Source organism: Oreochromis niloticus, linkage group LG12 (genome assembly GCF_001858045.2).
Source record: "Oreochromis niloticus isolate F11D_XX linkage group LG12, O_niloticus_UMD_NMBU, whole genome shotgun sequence".
In the NCBI taxonomy this organism is placed as follows: domain Eukaryota; kingdom Metazoa; phylum Chordata; class Actinopteri; order Cichliformes; family Cichlidae; genus Oreochromis; species Oreochromis niloticus.
This window is the reverse complement of record NC_031977.2, coordinates 36754233-36769989: the sequence shown is the minus strand read 5'-3', so window position 1 is coordinate 36769989 and position 15757 is coordinate 36754233. Positions and strand designations below refer to the sequence as shown.

At 40.6% G+C, this 15757-nt stretch overlaps 1 protein-coding gene and 1 long non-coding RNA gene across 10 annotated transcripts in view; one reads left to right on the top strand and one right to left on the bottom strand.

The window, feature by feature from the left end:
• Window positions 1-15757, top strand: part of LOC100703505 (GTPase IMAP family member 8) — a 51504-nt gene that overhangs the window by 4595 nt on the left and 31152 nt on the right. For 3 of the 8 annotated variants that reach the window (XM_019365411.2, XM_019365423.1, XM_019365412.2), the window contains 3 exons: window positions 363-407; window positions 5378-6586; window positions 6687-8322. The exons of 2 other annotated variants lie outside the window; for them this stretch is intronic. In XM_019365411.2, the coding sequence (XP_019220956.1) occupies window positions 363-407; window positions 5378-6586; window positions 6687-8254 (2822 nt within the window). In that variant the 3' untranslated portion in view covers window positions 8255-8322. Of the gene's footprint in view, window positions 1-362; window positions 408-5377; window positions 6587-6686; window positions 8323-15757 lie in introns of those variants that run through there. 3 more of the 8 variants (XM_019365414.2, XM_019365416.2, XM_019365415.2) reach the window with 1 other exon arrangement.
• On the bottom strand, window positions 2873-5370 carry LOC106097499 (uncharacterized). 2 transcript variants are annotated; one of them, XR_003213191.1, is made up of 4 exons: window positions 4180-5370; window positions 3944-4103; window positions 3765-3861; window positions 2873-2920 (listed from the first exon to the last, which is right to left on the bottom strand). It is a non-coding gene; the product is annotated as an uncharacterized LOC106097499 (long non-coding RNA). The 2 variants fall into 2 exon arrangements; XR_001223726.3 differs by lacking the exon at window positions 2873-2920 and having other exon boundaries at window positions 3636-3861; window positions 4180-5366.

Genomic DNA, 15757 nt, shown 5'->3' with positions numbered 1-15757 from the left:
GAATAAAGATGTCATGTTACTGTGGAATATTGCTCCATCTTTGAAGATGATCAGAACTTTTTAAAATTGGGGTCAAGCTGATATAGTACATGAAACAACCAAAAACAACTTGGGATAAAATCTCTGCTTCTAGTCTTTTCTCACCGGCTCAGGGTCCAATCTTTAAATTTAATTGAGATGGTATGAATTGTGTTCAGTCAATTACACTAATTACTTGGCATATCAGAAGTAGAGACCTCATGGCACATTCCTGTAACACCAAGGGATTTTCCACATTTAAGTGTTGAAGTATCCTTCAACACTTAAATGTGGAAAATCCCTTGGTGTTACAGGTGTTACTTGAGTTCTTTGTATTTTTGCAGAGGATTTCAAGAAACCAGAAGATAGCAGCTCTGACATCAAGGACTGTAAGTTGAACTAACAACATTGATGTATCATGAGTAAAATAAAAACCATTTCATGTAAAGTATTAGTTATAATGCCAAAAGCTATATAATTTAGGAAGGGACAGTTAAAGCTCTACTAATCCTACAATGACATTTCCTTCCTGTGTTGTCAGCCATCAGCCAACCAGATTTTAATCTGAAAATCTTAGAAATATGGTATCTAAGCAGATTCTTACTCTGGATGGCATTACCTTGGCCTCCAGTAATGCTGTGAGGAACCTTGGAGTCATTTTTGACCAGGACATGTCCTTCAATGCACATATTAAACAAATATGTAAGACTGCTTTCTTCCATTTGTGCAACATCTCTAAAGTTAGAAATATCCTGTCTCAGAGTGACGCTGAAAAACTAGTTCATGCATTTATTACTTCCAGGCTGGACGACTGTAATTCTTTATTATCAGGATGTCCTAAAAACTCCCTGAAAAGCCTTCAGTTAATCCAAAATGCTGCAGCAAGAGTCCTGACAGGGACTAGAAAGAGAGAGCAGATTTCTCCTGTTTTGGCTTCCCTTCATTGGCTTCCTGTTAAATCCAGAATTCAAAATCCTGCTCCTCACATACAAGGTCTTAAATAATCAGGCCCCATCTTATCTTAATGACCTTGTAGTACCATATCACCCTATTAGAGCACTTCGCTCTCACACTGCAGGCTTACTTGTTGTTCCTAGAGTATTTAAAAGTAGAATGGGAGGCAGAGCCTTCAGTTTTCAGGCCCCTCTTCTGTGGAACCAGCTTCCAGTTTGGATTCAGGAGACAGACACTATCTCTACTTTCAAGATTAGGCTTCAAACTTTCCTTTTTGCTAAAGCATATAGTTAGGGCTGGACCAGGTGACCCTGAATCCTCCCTTAGTTATGCTGCAATAGACGTAGGCTGCCGGGGATTCCCATGATGCATTGAGTTTTTCCTTTCCAGTCACCTTTCTCACTCACTATGTGTTAATAGACCTCTCTGCATCGAATCATATCTGTTATTAATCTCTGTCTCTCTTCCACAGCATGTCTTTATCCTGTCTTCCTTCTCTCTCCCCAACCAATCACAGCAGATGGCCCCGCCCCTCCCTGAGCCTGGTGCTGTCGGAGGTTTCTTCCTGTTAAAAGGGAGTTTTTCCTTCCCACTGTCGCCAAAGTGCTTGCTCATAGGGGGTCATATGATTGTTGGGTTTTTCTCTGTATCTACTGTACAATATAAAGCGCCTTGAGGCGACTGTTGCTGTGATTTGGCGCTGTGTAAATAAAATTTAATTGAAAAATTTCTCTGCATCTTGTTCACGAGTTAGATGACATTGGAAGAAGGATTAGAGGAGGGGTTTCCAACTCCAGGCCTCGAGGGCCGGTGTCCTGCAGGTTTTAGATGTGTCCTTGATCCAACACAGCTGATTCAAATGGCTGAATTACCTGCTCAACATGTCTTGATGTTCTCCAGAGGCCTGGTAATGAAATAATCATTTGATTCAGGTGTGTTGAGGCAGGGTGAGATCTAAAACCTGCAGGACAACAGCCCTTGAGACCTGGAGTTGGACACCCCTCGATTAGAGCGTCATCTGCATTAATAAGAATATTGTATGGCTCTGTGGTAAAGAGAGAACTGACCAAGAAAGTGACGCTGTTGATTTTAGTGCTCAGTCCATGTTCCTATCTTCATCTACGGTTATGAGTTGTGGCTAGTGACCAAAGAATTAGCAGAGGAAATGAAGTTCCTCTGTCTGGGTTCAGTTTTAAGAGATAAGATGAGGATCTTGGTGTTATGGCCCATAACGGTTTGTTAGTTGACTGTTGTGTTTTCTTCTGAGTCCTGGTGTGACATGGGCTGGGACACATCTTAACATTTGTCTCCCAGTTTCAGTGACTTATTCCCAAGCCACTGAATGGATTATTCACTCCAGCCTCCTTTCACCACTTACCTGGATACCCTCGTGGCACAGCCCTGCTTTCCATTTGAGTGACATAAAGAACTTAAAACCGTTATTGCCGTTTGTGTTTCGTGTGCACTTGAGTCCTCCTTTCAGTTTTGGTAGCCATGGCTGATAACACTTCGTCATTTAAGAGGTTCAGACTAGAGCTCTTATTCCTCCATATCAAAAGGAGAAAAACTGATGTGGTTCACCATATGACTAGAATGCCTCCTGGGCACCTCCTGGTAAGGGGTTCTGGACATTTACTATCAGGAGGAGGCCCCAGACCATAACATACTGGAGGGATTAATTCATTTCAATTCAATTTTATTTATATAGCGCCAAATCACAACAGTCGCCTCAAGGCACTTTATATTGTAGAGTAGAATCTACAATAATACATACAGAGAAAAACCCAACAATCATATGACCCCCTATGAGCAAGCACTTTGGCGACAGTGGGAAGGAAAAACTCCCTTTTAACAGGAAGAAACCTCCGACAGCACCAGGCTCAGGGAGGGGCGGGGCCATCTGCTGTGATTGGTTGGGGAGAGAGAAGGAAGACAGGATAAAGACATGCTGTGGAAGAGAGACAGAGGTTAATAACAGATATGATTCGATGCAGAGAGGTCTGTTAACACATAGTGAGTGAGAAAGGTGACTGGAAAGGAAACACCCAGTGCATCATGGGAATCCCCGGCAGCCTACGTCTATTGCAGCATAACTAAGGGAGGATTCAGGGTCACCTGGTCCAGCCCTAACTATATGCTTTAGCAAAAAGTAAGCCTGCAGTGTGAGAGCGAAGTGCTCTAATAGGGTGATATGGTACTACAAGGTCATTAAGATAAGATGGGGCCTGATTATTTAAGACCTTGTATGTGAGGAGCAGAATTTTGAATTCAACTCTGGATTTAACAGGAAGCCAATGAAGGGAAGCCAAAACAGGAGAAATCTGCTCTCTTTCTAGTCCCTGTCAGGACCCTTGCTGCAGCATTTTGGATCAGCTGAAGGCTTTTCAGGGAGTTTTTAGGACATCCTGATAATAGTGAATTACAGTAGTCCAGCCTGGAAGTAATAAATGCATGAACTAGTTTTTCAGCGTCACTCTGAGACAGGATATTTCTAATTTTAGAGATGTTGCACAAATGGAAGAAAGCAGTCTTACATATTTGTTTAATATGTGCGTTGAAGGACATGTCCTGGTCAAAAATGACTCCAAGGTTCCTCACAGTGTTACTGGAGGCCAAGGTAATGCCATCCAGAGTAAGAATCTGCTTAGATACCATATTTCTAAGACTTTCAGGGCCGAGTACAATAACCTCAGTTTGATCTGAATTAAGAAGCAGAAAGTGTCATGAACCAACAGGTTTGCCCAGGAAAGTGGACCCAAAAACGCAGACAAACACGGGCGCGGAATACTTACAGTGACATTTATTTGAAAAGGTGGCCAAAAATGACAAGGGGGGCCCAAAAGGCTAGTGGCAGGAACGCAGAAGAGGTCAGAGAGACGAGAGGATATTCTGTAACAGAGGGAGAGGTAGTTAAAATCGGAAGAGAAAACTAGAGCTTGATAACTAGAAACTGGAGAATAGTTCGCCTTACTGTGCCAGTCCGGGTTAGGATCACTGAGGGGAGGGGAGAGAGGTCCGTGGGAAGCGTCTGGAGGGTCTCAAGCTGAAGCGTGGAGGTTAGAGGGCAGGCGGTCGAGCCGGCTGGGAGACAGGGACTGTCCCAGAAAGGTGAAGCCAGGGTTGAAACTCTGCTGAATAAAGGGAAGACAGGAATTACTCCAAGAGATAAATTGCACAAGGAAAACCACGAAGGGAAGCGTAATTTACCACCGAGAAGAGTAGAACAAACTGGCGAGGAGGGGCCGGTTGAGTCAGCTGAAGTAGGTCTCCCGCTGATTGCTCGCAGCTGAGGCTCAGTTGAAGCACTGAAGTCCCCGCCCCAAAGGGATGGCTCAGCAGCCACAGAAGGAAAATCCCCTCCAGGCACTCCCACGGACCATGACAGAAAGTTAGCGGCCAATCTTTATGTCTTATGACATTCCTGACATTCCAGACTTGGAAGTGCTAATTCTCATCCTAACTGTGTCACACCACACTAGTGCAAACTGGAAGTCAGTGCCTTGCAAAATCAACAAAATCATAAATCAGATAAGATAAGATAAAACTTTATTAATCCCTCGGGTGGGTTCCTTTGGGAAATTCGGTAAGATCAGAGGTAAAATCAGAGATTATACCCTGAGACCACTGATCCCAGCACCTAGTAAGTGTGTAGCCCTTGAATGCACCTAGATATTCTGTCCAAAAGATTATAAACAGAATCAGTGACAAAGGACAGTCCGGTGCCAATCTGCGGGGCCAACAACCCTTGGAGAGGAACCTTTTTTGGGGGGGGTTCTCTGATAAAAAGGTCCTAATCTCTGGTCCTATGGGTCTTACCCAGCTGCACCCCTGCACCAGCTGGAGTACTAACTACCTAGAAATTGTCCAGGTGTCTTTCCTCGTAACCCTGATAAGATAAACCAAACCTGAATAGCTTTGGAGGTTAAATCATATCAGTCCCACCTATTAATGGTAGGTCCCCTATTGATTGTGCCACTTGTAGTCTCTGGGTGTATTTCAGAGGCCCCAAGGCAAGGTTATCATATGTTATAATATAAAGGGCTAGCGTTAACATCCTGTACATTTCCACTTTTACTTGAGTAAAGAAGTTGTTTCATTTCTTCTACTTAAGTAAATAAAGTTTGGACTTTTGCCACCTCTGCCCAACAAAATCAGGGTAGTGCCTTTCAAATGTCTGCATGAGCTTATCCTCCTAAATAGAGAGCTGACATGGTTTTTCAAACTGACCAAGAAACCATATTGTAAAGTGTACCTGCCAGCACTATCACAAAGCAACCTGTTTTAAGACAAATTTGTAAATGATTATTTCTCAAGTGATATGTTTAACAATTACAAACTATGTAATGGAATGTGACGTAAATATGTGTTTTAGAATTTTTGAGGCAATTTACCTTTTTTTTTGCAGCACGTGAACTCAGGATAATGCTGTTTGGAAAAAGTGAGAACAAAAAATCAGCCCTGGAAAAGCTCCTCGTTGGGAAAAAAGAGTCTAAAGGTTTTGGAGGAAAGCAATCTGGTGCTGCCTCTGGAGAGTGGAACAGGAAACCTCTCACAGTTGTAAAAACTCCCGACATCTTCAGCCTGCCTGTGGAAGCGCTGTTTAAAGAGATGAAGAGCTGTGTGAGTCTCTGTCCTCCTGGACCAAATGTCCTGCTGCTGTTAGTGAAACCTTCTGATTTCACTGAGGAGAACAGAAAAACTCTGAATTTGGTTCTGAGCTTGTTTGGTCAAGATGCTTTTAATCACTCCATCGTCATCCTAACGCATAATCACAAAGGGAATAACTCAGTGGATAAACTCATTGAAGAATCCAAACAAAGGCATCACTTCATAAATTTTGACAGAAAAGACTCCTTCTCAGATTCCTCAGAGTTGATGGAAGAAATGAATGAGATAGTGAGTAAAAATTGGGGGAAATATCTAATGTTAAAAGAGGAGGCTAAACCCAATCTGAAGTCCAGTCTGAACCTGGTTCTGTGTGGGAGGAGAGGAGCAGGGAAGACGTCAGCAGCCAAGGCCATTTTAGGTCAGACTGAGCTTCATTCAGTCTCCAACTCATCAGAGTGTGTTAAACATCAGGGAGAGGTGTGTGGACGTTGGGTTTCCCTGGTGGAGCTGCCTGCCTTGTATGGAAAACCTCAGGAGGCAGTGATGGAGGAATCATTCAAGTGTATCTCCCTCTGTGATCCTGAGGGTGTCCATGCCTTCATCCTGGTCCTACCTGTGGCTCCCCTCACTGATGAAGACAAGGGAGAGTTAGAGACCATCCAGAACACATTCAGCTCTCGAGTCAATGACTTCACCATGATTCTGTTCACTGTGGACTCAGATCCTACAGATCCAGCTGCTGAAAATATATTAAGTATAGACAAAGACATCCAGCAGCTCCTTCAGACGTTCAGACAAAGACATGTGGTTCTCAACATCAAAGACAAACAGCAGATTACAAAGATGTTTGAGGTTGTGGACAAAATTAGTGAGGCCACAAATAAACCACACTGTTATACAAAGACAACATTTCTACATGCACAGATGGAGAAAGTCTTACAACAAGATAAATCCATACAGATGCAACATGATGAACTTGAGAAGCTGAAGACGAAGATTATGACTTGTAAGTACTTTAGAATTTTATGTTTTTATGTGTTCAGTGACCCAAAGAGTTTTAATCCAGCAGTATACAAGTTTTAACTCTGATTGTTTTCATATTTTAGGTGATGAAGTTGAAGGAAAAGACTCAAACACTCTCAGGATTGTGCTGATTGGGAAGACCGGCTGTGGAAAGAGCTCTACAGGAAACACCATTTTAGGAAGAGACGAGTTTACAGCTGCATCAAGCCAAATGTCAGTCACACAATATTGTAAGAAGGCAGAGGGTGAGGTGGACGGTCGTCCTGTTGTTGTGGTCGACACTCCTGGTCTGTTTGACACAGCTCTGTCAAATGAAGAAGTTCAAGAAGAGCTGGTGAAATGTATCAGCCAGCTGGCTCCAGGACCACATGTCTTCTTGGTGGTGATGCAGGTTGGCAGATTCACAGCAGAGGAGAAGAATACACTGAGGCTCACTAAAAAATTCTTTGGGAAGAATTCAGAAACATTCACCATCGTTCTTTTAAGCAGAGGAGACGATCTGGAGCGTCAGGGAGAGTCTATTGATGATTACGTCAAGAACAAATGTCATGATTACTTTAAGAAGCTGATCTCTAACTGTGGAGGAAGATACCATGTGTTCAATAACTCTGACAAACAAAACCGCACACAAGTCAGTGAGCTGATAAAAAAGATTGACACCATGGTGAAGGACAATGGAGGAAGCTTCTACACCAATGAGATGCTGCAAGAGGCTGAAGCAGCAATAAAGAAGGAGACGCTGAGGATCCTGAAGGAGAAGGAAGAAGAGATGCAGCAGGAAAAGGAAGCGATTGAAAGAAAACATAAGCAAGAAATGAAAGCAATGAAAATAAGAATGGAACAAGACAGAGATAAAATAGAAAAGGAGAGAAAACAGAAAGCTGAAGAACTAGAGGTAATGATGGCTAAAATTAATGAAGAACAAGAGAAGAAAAAAAAAGAAGAAGAAATGAGAGAAAAGAAGGAAATGGAAAAGGACACTGGAGAAGAAACATATCGACAACAATTCAAAGAAGAACTTGAAAAGTTGGACAGACAAATTCAGTTGGAAAAAGAGGCAAAGAAAAGTGTCGACAGACAGCTGGAAGAGACCAGAGAAGAGATGCAACGAAAACAAGAAGCCTGGGAGAAAGAACGAAGAGAAGAGCGAGAGAAACAAAGACAAGAAGATGAAAAGAGACGACAAGAGGAGGAAGAAAGAATAGAAAAACTGCTGGAAAGTTACAAACAAGAAAAAATAAAATATGAAAACAACAAATTACAAGAAGAACAAATAAGAAGAGAAATGGAAATAATAGAGAACAATCATCAGAAAACACTGGAGGACCTAAAGAAGAGCTATGAAAGAAAAGCCAGACAGAAAGCAGAAGAGTTCAACGAATCCCAAAAGAAACACATGGACGAATTAAAAGCTCAGCGGGAAGAACATGTGAAGGAAATGAACGACTTAGTGAAACGTGTGACCAAGAAGAGCGAAAACCTGAGAAAGATCAAGAATGTAGTGGAAAAACATGAAAAACAAATGAGGAATGCAAAAACTGAGGAAGACAAGGAAGAACTAGAGGAAGAACATGAAAAACAATTAAGTGAATTGTTTCAAAAAATCTTAAGTGATGAGGTCAGTGACGCGTCAGCCTGCAGCATTTTATGACGAGAAATGAATGATTTCAGTTGTTTTTCTTTCATTTGTTCTGGGAAAAAACGTTAAAGAAGCACTGATTTGTTGTTCTGCGTGTTTTAAATGTTTGGGATTTCCTCACAACAGAAAATAATTCTGGTGTCGTCTAACCTGCCTTAAACACAGTGTCGGACTCCAGTCTCACCATTAAACCACAAGTCACTATCCCAACATTAACAATACTTCTGACTGGTTAAACTAACTCCTCACATTGTATAGGTATTAGTTACTAAAAGACCCACCTGGAACCAGCATCTCCTGTCTCAGCTCATTAATCTGCCACCTGGCAGAGTGGACGCAATGGTCAGTGTTTTTCCAGGTTCAGCATCACAAGGTTGCGAATTTGACTCCCTGACCTGGAGTGTGTGAAGTTTGCATGTTCGCCCCGTGTCTGCGTGGGTTTCCTCCCACAGTCCAAACACATGCAGTTAGTGGGGTTAATTGGTGATTCTAAATTGCCCATAGGTGTGAGTGTGAATGGTTGTCTGTCTCTCTGTGCTAGCCCTGTGATGGACTGGAGACCTGTCCAGGGTGTACCCCGCCTCTCACCCCATGATAGATGGGATAGGCTCCACCCCTTGATAAGGATAAGCAGAGGAGAAAAGATGGATGAAGATTCACATCAACTAGATTTTTTCTTTGGTTTTTGCTTGGTGTTTATTGGCATCTTATGCACTTTGTGGTTAGCTTCAGTTTATGCAAAAATAAATAACTGCACTGTGGATATGATGTAAGGGACACATCACAAGTCTCAGTTTGCAAGCTCACCACATTTACCACCAGGAACTTTTACACTTTTTTCTGTCACTCCCAAAAGTCTCTTACATGAGTTGTGTTGCTGAGAACTCCCTACTGAGTCTGATAGAGGATACAAATGGAGACAAACAAAAGAGACATGTATTAGCATTATATTAATAAAGCAGACTATATAAAATATATATATTTGTTCCAACAAACAAACAAGAGACAGAGAACTATGATCAGCTTGTAATATACAAGCAAATAAATGTTTTTAACCTAATTTACTTCAAAAAACAAATTATAGTCAAATATGTAAAGAACAGAACAGTTATCAGGGTGGCTTTGTCATTCTAATGTTATCATTGTGTGTTTGGTGTGTGTGTTTGTGTGGGCGGGGGTATTAAATGTTTGATCACAAAGAAAGACGACACACATTTGGTGATCAGGTACCTTTATTCTTGTCTTTTTTTGAAGTTATGAATCAAATAATTTTTCCCGGCCTGAGCTCTGTAAGTACCAGGATGTTCATTTAAGTTTGTTAGTTTTGCTCTGTACTGTACTGTAAGTTGAATCAGTCATTTGAATCTTTTCTGATTTGTTGTTTTCTGTAATGTTTGGTAAAAATCTGGAGAGTGTGTGATTTGATTTCTTGTATTTTATCGGGAATAGTTCTGTTTTTATTGTGTTTATTTGTTTTGGGTTTTTTTCATACATTTTGTGTAATCAGTAATTATCGAGTTTTATTATAAAATCTCTCATTATTTTTTATTAAATAGTCAGGTATATGACTGTAAAGTTTAGATATTATTTATGCCTCTGCAATATCTAAATATAACAACATTTACTCAATTATCATTGAAAATAATCAGATACGGTAGATAAAATTTGACTTTATTTTGATAAATGACAAATATAAATTCTTTGCTTCATAATTAGTGACATAACTAAGAATAACAGTATTTTATGCATCTGTTGATTTTCAAAAGAATAAATGAGTGTTTCCCTGTGATTCGTGTGGATGGATTAAATGATGAAACAAAGCATCTTCATTCAGATTTTGATTTCATGTTTTCTTTAATTTCATTGAAGATCCTGTCAAATCAAACTGAGCTTCCTAATCCCCACACCCACTCTGACACATGTGTTTAGCAGCAGTTTAATTTCTGTCTGTCCGCAGCATTAGCATGGAACGTAGTGCCGAACAGGAAGAGAAAGGAAGATTGCAGTTATCACAGATCGATAAAACTTTAGAATTGGTAACCGGTGCTCTGGACTTGGTGGGAAATGTGCTCTCTGAGTGGCCTTCTTTATTAACAGTTACAAAGCGAGTTTAAGACCTAAAACAATTTGAAATTGTTTGAATGTGTAGCTACATTTGCAGCCTGATGCTCTCAGTAATCAGCCTCAGTTTCTACAGTAATGATTCAACTCAGCACTAAATGAGTGAGCAGCTCTCCACTTAGTCTATGCTGGCAGTAGTGCTAGATGGTCACATAGAGGAAGCATTAAGGCCATGAGCTGTACAATGGCAAGTTCTATATAACACATAGAGGTGGTGCAGGAATATCAATATAAACACTGATGTTGACTTGAGTGTTATATTTTAAATCTTTTTGAAACTATAATTTCATTCAGTGTCTTGATCTTCATCATATTTATGTGAGTCTTTGATTATTACCAAAGTCCTTAGGCCCAGTCATACTGAAAGAAATAATTCTTACAAGCTGCTGTACACTTTTGGCTATGACTATTTGTGTTTTGACACCCTTGTTGGGTATTTGCATAGGAATGATGAGGATGGATAATGAGGAATGCCACAGATGGATTCCTTCGTTGGTGTATTATAATCTAAAAGTTTACTCCCTCTGCATGTGTAACCTGATAACAGGTCAACCCTCCCCTAATTCAATTATCATTGCACTCTTTCTGCACTCGCTGTGCTTACACTACTGTCAGGAATATATTCCATTAAAGTTGTTGACTTTCAGAAACTGCTCTAAAACTGCTCTGAATTTAAGTATAGTGACAGTGATCTACACTGTGTTGTTGGTTATCGAGAATAGAAATATTTCACTGCTATTATTTGCTGCTATTTTTATAATCATCATTACCATTTCATGTTAATAGTGATGTTGCATTCAGAGGCATTCAGATGTTCAAATATATGGTTATAGTCTTTATTACAGGTTCAGTTATAACCACTTCAAACTGTGGAGTTGAATCTATAATTTAAAGGTTTTTGAATGTTTTTGTATTCTTATACTGAAGTCTTCAGTGGGTGAGAAACTGACTGCAGGGACAGGAAATACACGCTGTGCCAAAATGAGACAGGAAACACGTCTGCAGGGCATGCTTTTGCAGAAGTGAAACCGAAAGCGGAGTGAGTGCAAGCCAAAGAGTAGGGTGTTTATTATGCATTTATCTTTGATTTAAGCTTTAAGTAGTTGTATTAGATTGAAACATTTGTTTTATACATTTTACATAGAAGTTAAGATCATTACACACAGGATGGCTTTAGCCTGGTTGCTTGAGTTGAGGTCAACTAAGGTGCAGAGAGCATCTGCGCACAGACAGACGAGACATACACACACATACAGACACATATAGTAAGAGAGGTCATGACACGTACGCAGTACACAGCACGCACGCGCCCCCGCACGTGCACGCACACACAGATTAGATAGACTCATTTAGTAGGCAAGAGTTGAAATACGTTTTGCTTATGGCTCCAAAGTCGAGGCGTACGTGTTAGTCTGTTCCAGGAAGTGCACCAGATGTCCCAGAGAGAAGCGACAGCGAAGACGAGCTGAGGGGAAGCACCGACCCGAAGACAATGTTCTTTTAAAACTATGTTAAAGGTTGTTGACAGAACATTTGTGGTTTTGAGTTGACGTATGCTGTATTGTGTCTGAGAGGGGGGGGGAGCAGTATCACCCCCAACCCTATAAAACCTTTGTTTGACGATTGTAAGGTAGTTCGACGCTGAAATCTGCACAGCGGTCGGACTCACACATGTGTTCATTAAAATCCCGTCTAATTGCACCCGGCTGGATCTGTGCTTATTTTTGAATTCCTCCTCAACATTTTTGAACCTTGACATTTGGGGGCATCGTCCGGTGAGAGAGAGGGATGGTTTTGGTGTAGACGGAGAGATCCGGGGTCCGTGGTGATTGGACGGGCAGATACGAGTCAGTGGTCGAAAGTGAGAGACAAGCCGGCTTATACAAAGGTAAGGCACATACCTGTTGAATTTTCCAAAGTGTGCCAAATTGAATATGACAAATTAAAGTCTACTCACTGGAAATTACTGGTGAATGTCTGTTCTGAAAGTAATAAAGTACAGTACTGAGAAAGTTAAAAGCGGTTGGAGCCGCTGAGCGAATTAAGAACGGTTGGAGCCGTTGAGAGAATTAAAGCAGTTGGAGCTGCTAATTTAGTGTGGTAGGGAATTGGGTCATTTTGTGGGTTGGAGCCCCATTGGTTATGCAACCCTTAAGAACTTTCTCGGAGGTGACGCTCCCTGCTGGATAGAGAAATCTATCCTTCACCTAGCTGCGACTAGGGATAGTTTCGGGCAACATTCGAGGAGGACTTGGGAATCTCTAAAACTGTTGAGGGTTGTCCTTAATCTTAATCCTGTTTTGGGTGTAGATTGTTGTTTCAAATTATTCTAAATTTGTCTAGAACGACAGCGGCGTCTGTTAAGAAGCGCATTTTCTCGGATAAAGACGTTTATCCTTGACCTAGCGGCGACTAATGGGATAGTACGGTACGACAAACCGGGGAGAACTGGGGAACCTCCAAAATTGCTAGGAGTTAGAGTCTCCTATTTTTGCGCTTGATTGGGCATGCTGGCAAATTGAGTTAGGTTTAGAAATCTGGACAGGACAGTCTGGGACCGCCCTGGTGAATTGAGCACAAAAAGTCTGGGACTTATCGGTTGGAGCCGTTATGTTAAATTTATCGAAATTATATAGGTTTAAGAGGCCTAAAAAATCTGTGCAGTTGTAATTAATAAGACGTCTGTAATATAAAATATGAGATCTATGAGTAAGATCAGTCTCTGTGTCAGCAATGCACAGCTGGATGTGCACTGATGGTGTGTGTAAATGCAAATGAGGAGCGGTGACGCGCAGAGAGGGTGGTTTCAGTTTCGAGAGTATTGAGCTTTATAACTATTGTTTGCCAATATTGCTAAATGCCTGTAATTAAGAGGCTGGTTTTGCTTATTACGAGAGTATAAATACAGTTCGAATACATTAGTGTGAATGTATAGTAATTGACTGAATTTTGATAGATGTATATATCTTGAGTAATAAATGGTGGTGTGTTTTATTTTTAGTTATGTGTGTGTGGTGAGAAGCCGTGAGGATGATGAGAGGTTTCAGTTTCTTTTCTTTTCTTTTGACTTGCTCTTTCTGATTATGGAAGGCATGTCCAAAATACTCGTATGAAAGCGTATTTTGAGTGATTTGAACCGTGTGAATGCTGTCAGTATTTGATTTGAGTGACTCTGCATGATTTGTCGGAGTAAGTGAAAAGGGGGGAAGTTTGAGAGAGAAAAGGCAGTATGTGTGAGACGATTCATGGCGTCTGAAAGAGGTTAGAACATTTAAAAAGTGTGTATGAAATAGAAGAGTGTGAAATATATTTCTTTTGTGATGTAAAGTAGGATGTTTTAAAGTTTGAAAGTGCTTTTAATTCAAGAAATCCATGAGTGATGTTATGAGAGGTTGAGTTTATCTTTTCTGATTGAAAACACATAAGTGTATACGCTACAAAACTGACCTAAAGAATGGAGATGTGTGGGAAGAAGTGTTAGTTGTCCTGATGTTTGAAAGAGCTCTATTTAAATGTGTGTGAGTGAAATGAAGGTGTATTGTTTTTAAATCAAGATTTAGTAGAATCATTGATTGTTTGTAGACTGTGAAATTTAAAGGGAGACAGAGTCTGTCTGTTGCCTGCAGAAACAGGAAGTATGTGTGTGTGTGTGTCTGGGACAGGAAACGCATGCCCATAAAAGGAACTGAGTGTGTAAAGAAAGAACACAGAGAGACAGACGAGTCAAACTCGAGGGAGATGAAGCAAAATGGAGGTTTTAAGATGAAAAATGAATATGATACTAATTATATGCTTTAGTGTGCCAATACAGGTGGACTTCTCTCAACATTGGAACCTTGAGTGCAGCGGCAGAACAATAGATTAACAGAATTGGGAGAAAATAAGCCAGTCTTTGGCTCGAAATTGTGCGGCTTGATCTCTCACTTTGTCCCTGAAACTGAGAAGAAACTCAAAGGACAGTCAAGGACAGTCAATCTCCTGATGAAGACCGACAGAACATCGTGGACTTGAAGAATTAACTGAAGCTAAAAGACAGTGCAAGCGAAAGCAGTAACACTGACGACGACTGATGAGTCCAGCAGTATGAAAGAGGCAACATGCATGCTGGTGAAGAACAGTGTGATGTGTCTGCTTGAAGGCACTGACTCTCATATTTGCCATGCTTGGAGCAATCTTGGAAGAGAAGACTGAAAGGATGAATGGAGAAGAAAACAGAGCAAATGAAAATAAGACTGAAGGCACTGAATGTGATATTTTGCCATGCTGGGACTTAACTTAAAAGAAAAGGCTGTAAAGAAACAGAGAAGAAGACAACAGCTGAGTTGAGACTGTGTTTGCTGGAGCTTTGAAGCCCGAACAGGACACTGTGAATGAAAAAAGGACCAGTGAGAGATGAAGCTGGACAACTTAGACTGCGAGAATATAGGATATAATTGGATTGAAACTGAAGCCTGAACTCATGATTGTTTAGGGATGTCCACCACATCACAACAAAGAGGTAAACAATACAAAAGGTAAAAATAATGAAAGAAAATAACTGACAACTATATTAATGAATTGAAAACACACATACACAAATTGTTACATGTGAGATTATTTTGAAATGAATCAGAAGTGAGATAGTTTGAATCTAAAGCTCAGTGAAAAGATGCATAAATTAAAATATGAATATATAGGATGCAATGAAGATGCAGCTTACACTTAATTAAGATGATCACATGACATAACTGATATTTGTGGCAGGAAAGAGAGAGAAGTGGGTCGTTTAAGCAATGATGATAATAATGAAAATGTCTTAGTTTTGTTATTTTCAGGAGCAAAGCAGACCCGGACCAACTCTCCAGATCCAGCAATCGGAAGGAAATTGTAGGTTAACATCAATGGATATGTTAAGGCAAGTTTCTGGTTGAATTGTTCACAGAATGATGTGTCCAGGAACCTGAAAAGCAAGCCCTAACACCTGGCTGAAGACCAGGAGTGATTTTATTCAAGGTGGGAAATTAAAAGTTTGGGCTAGTAATTCGGGGAAACAGAAAACTGATTGCTTAACTGGGGAGTTGGGAAGGAGTCTGAGAGACTGCGAAGCCATAGATGCAAAATACCACACACAAACAGAATGCATTAACCTTACAAAGACAAGCTCATGAAGCTTAATGCATAGAGACTGAAAACCTGGCTAAGAACACAAGCATATGCAATGAAGATCAGCTTGCTGCTTGTATGGGTGAGAGAATGGTGTGAATGTTTAATAAAATAGATGGAAAAAAAACAAAAGAAAAGTGATTAAAGCAGTTTTTATAAGAGTGACTTAGGAGTGCTCTCGTACTGAGTGATTAAGACCAGTGATTAGTATAGAAAGAAAATGAAAATAATTCAATAATGTGATAAGGTGTA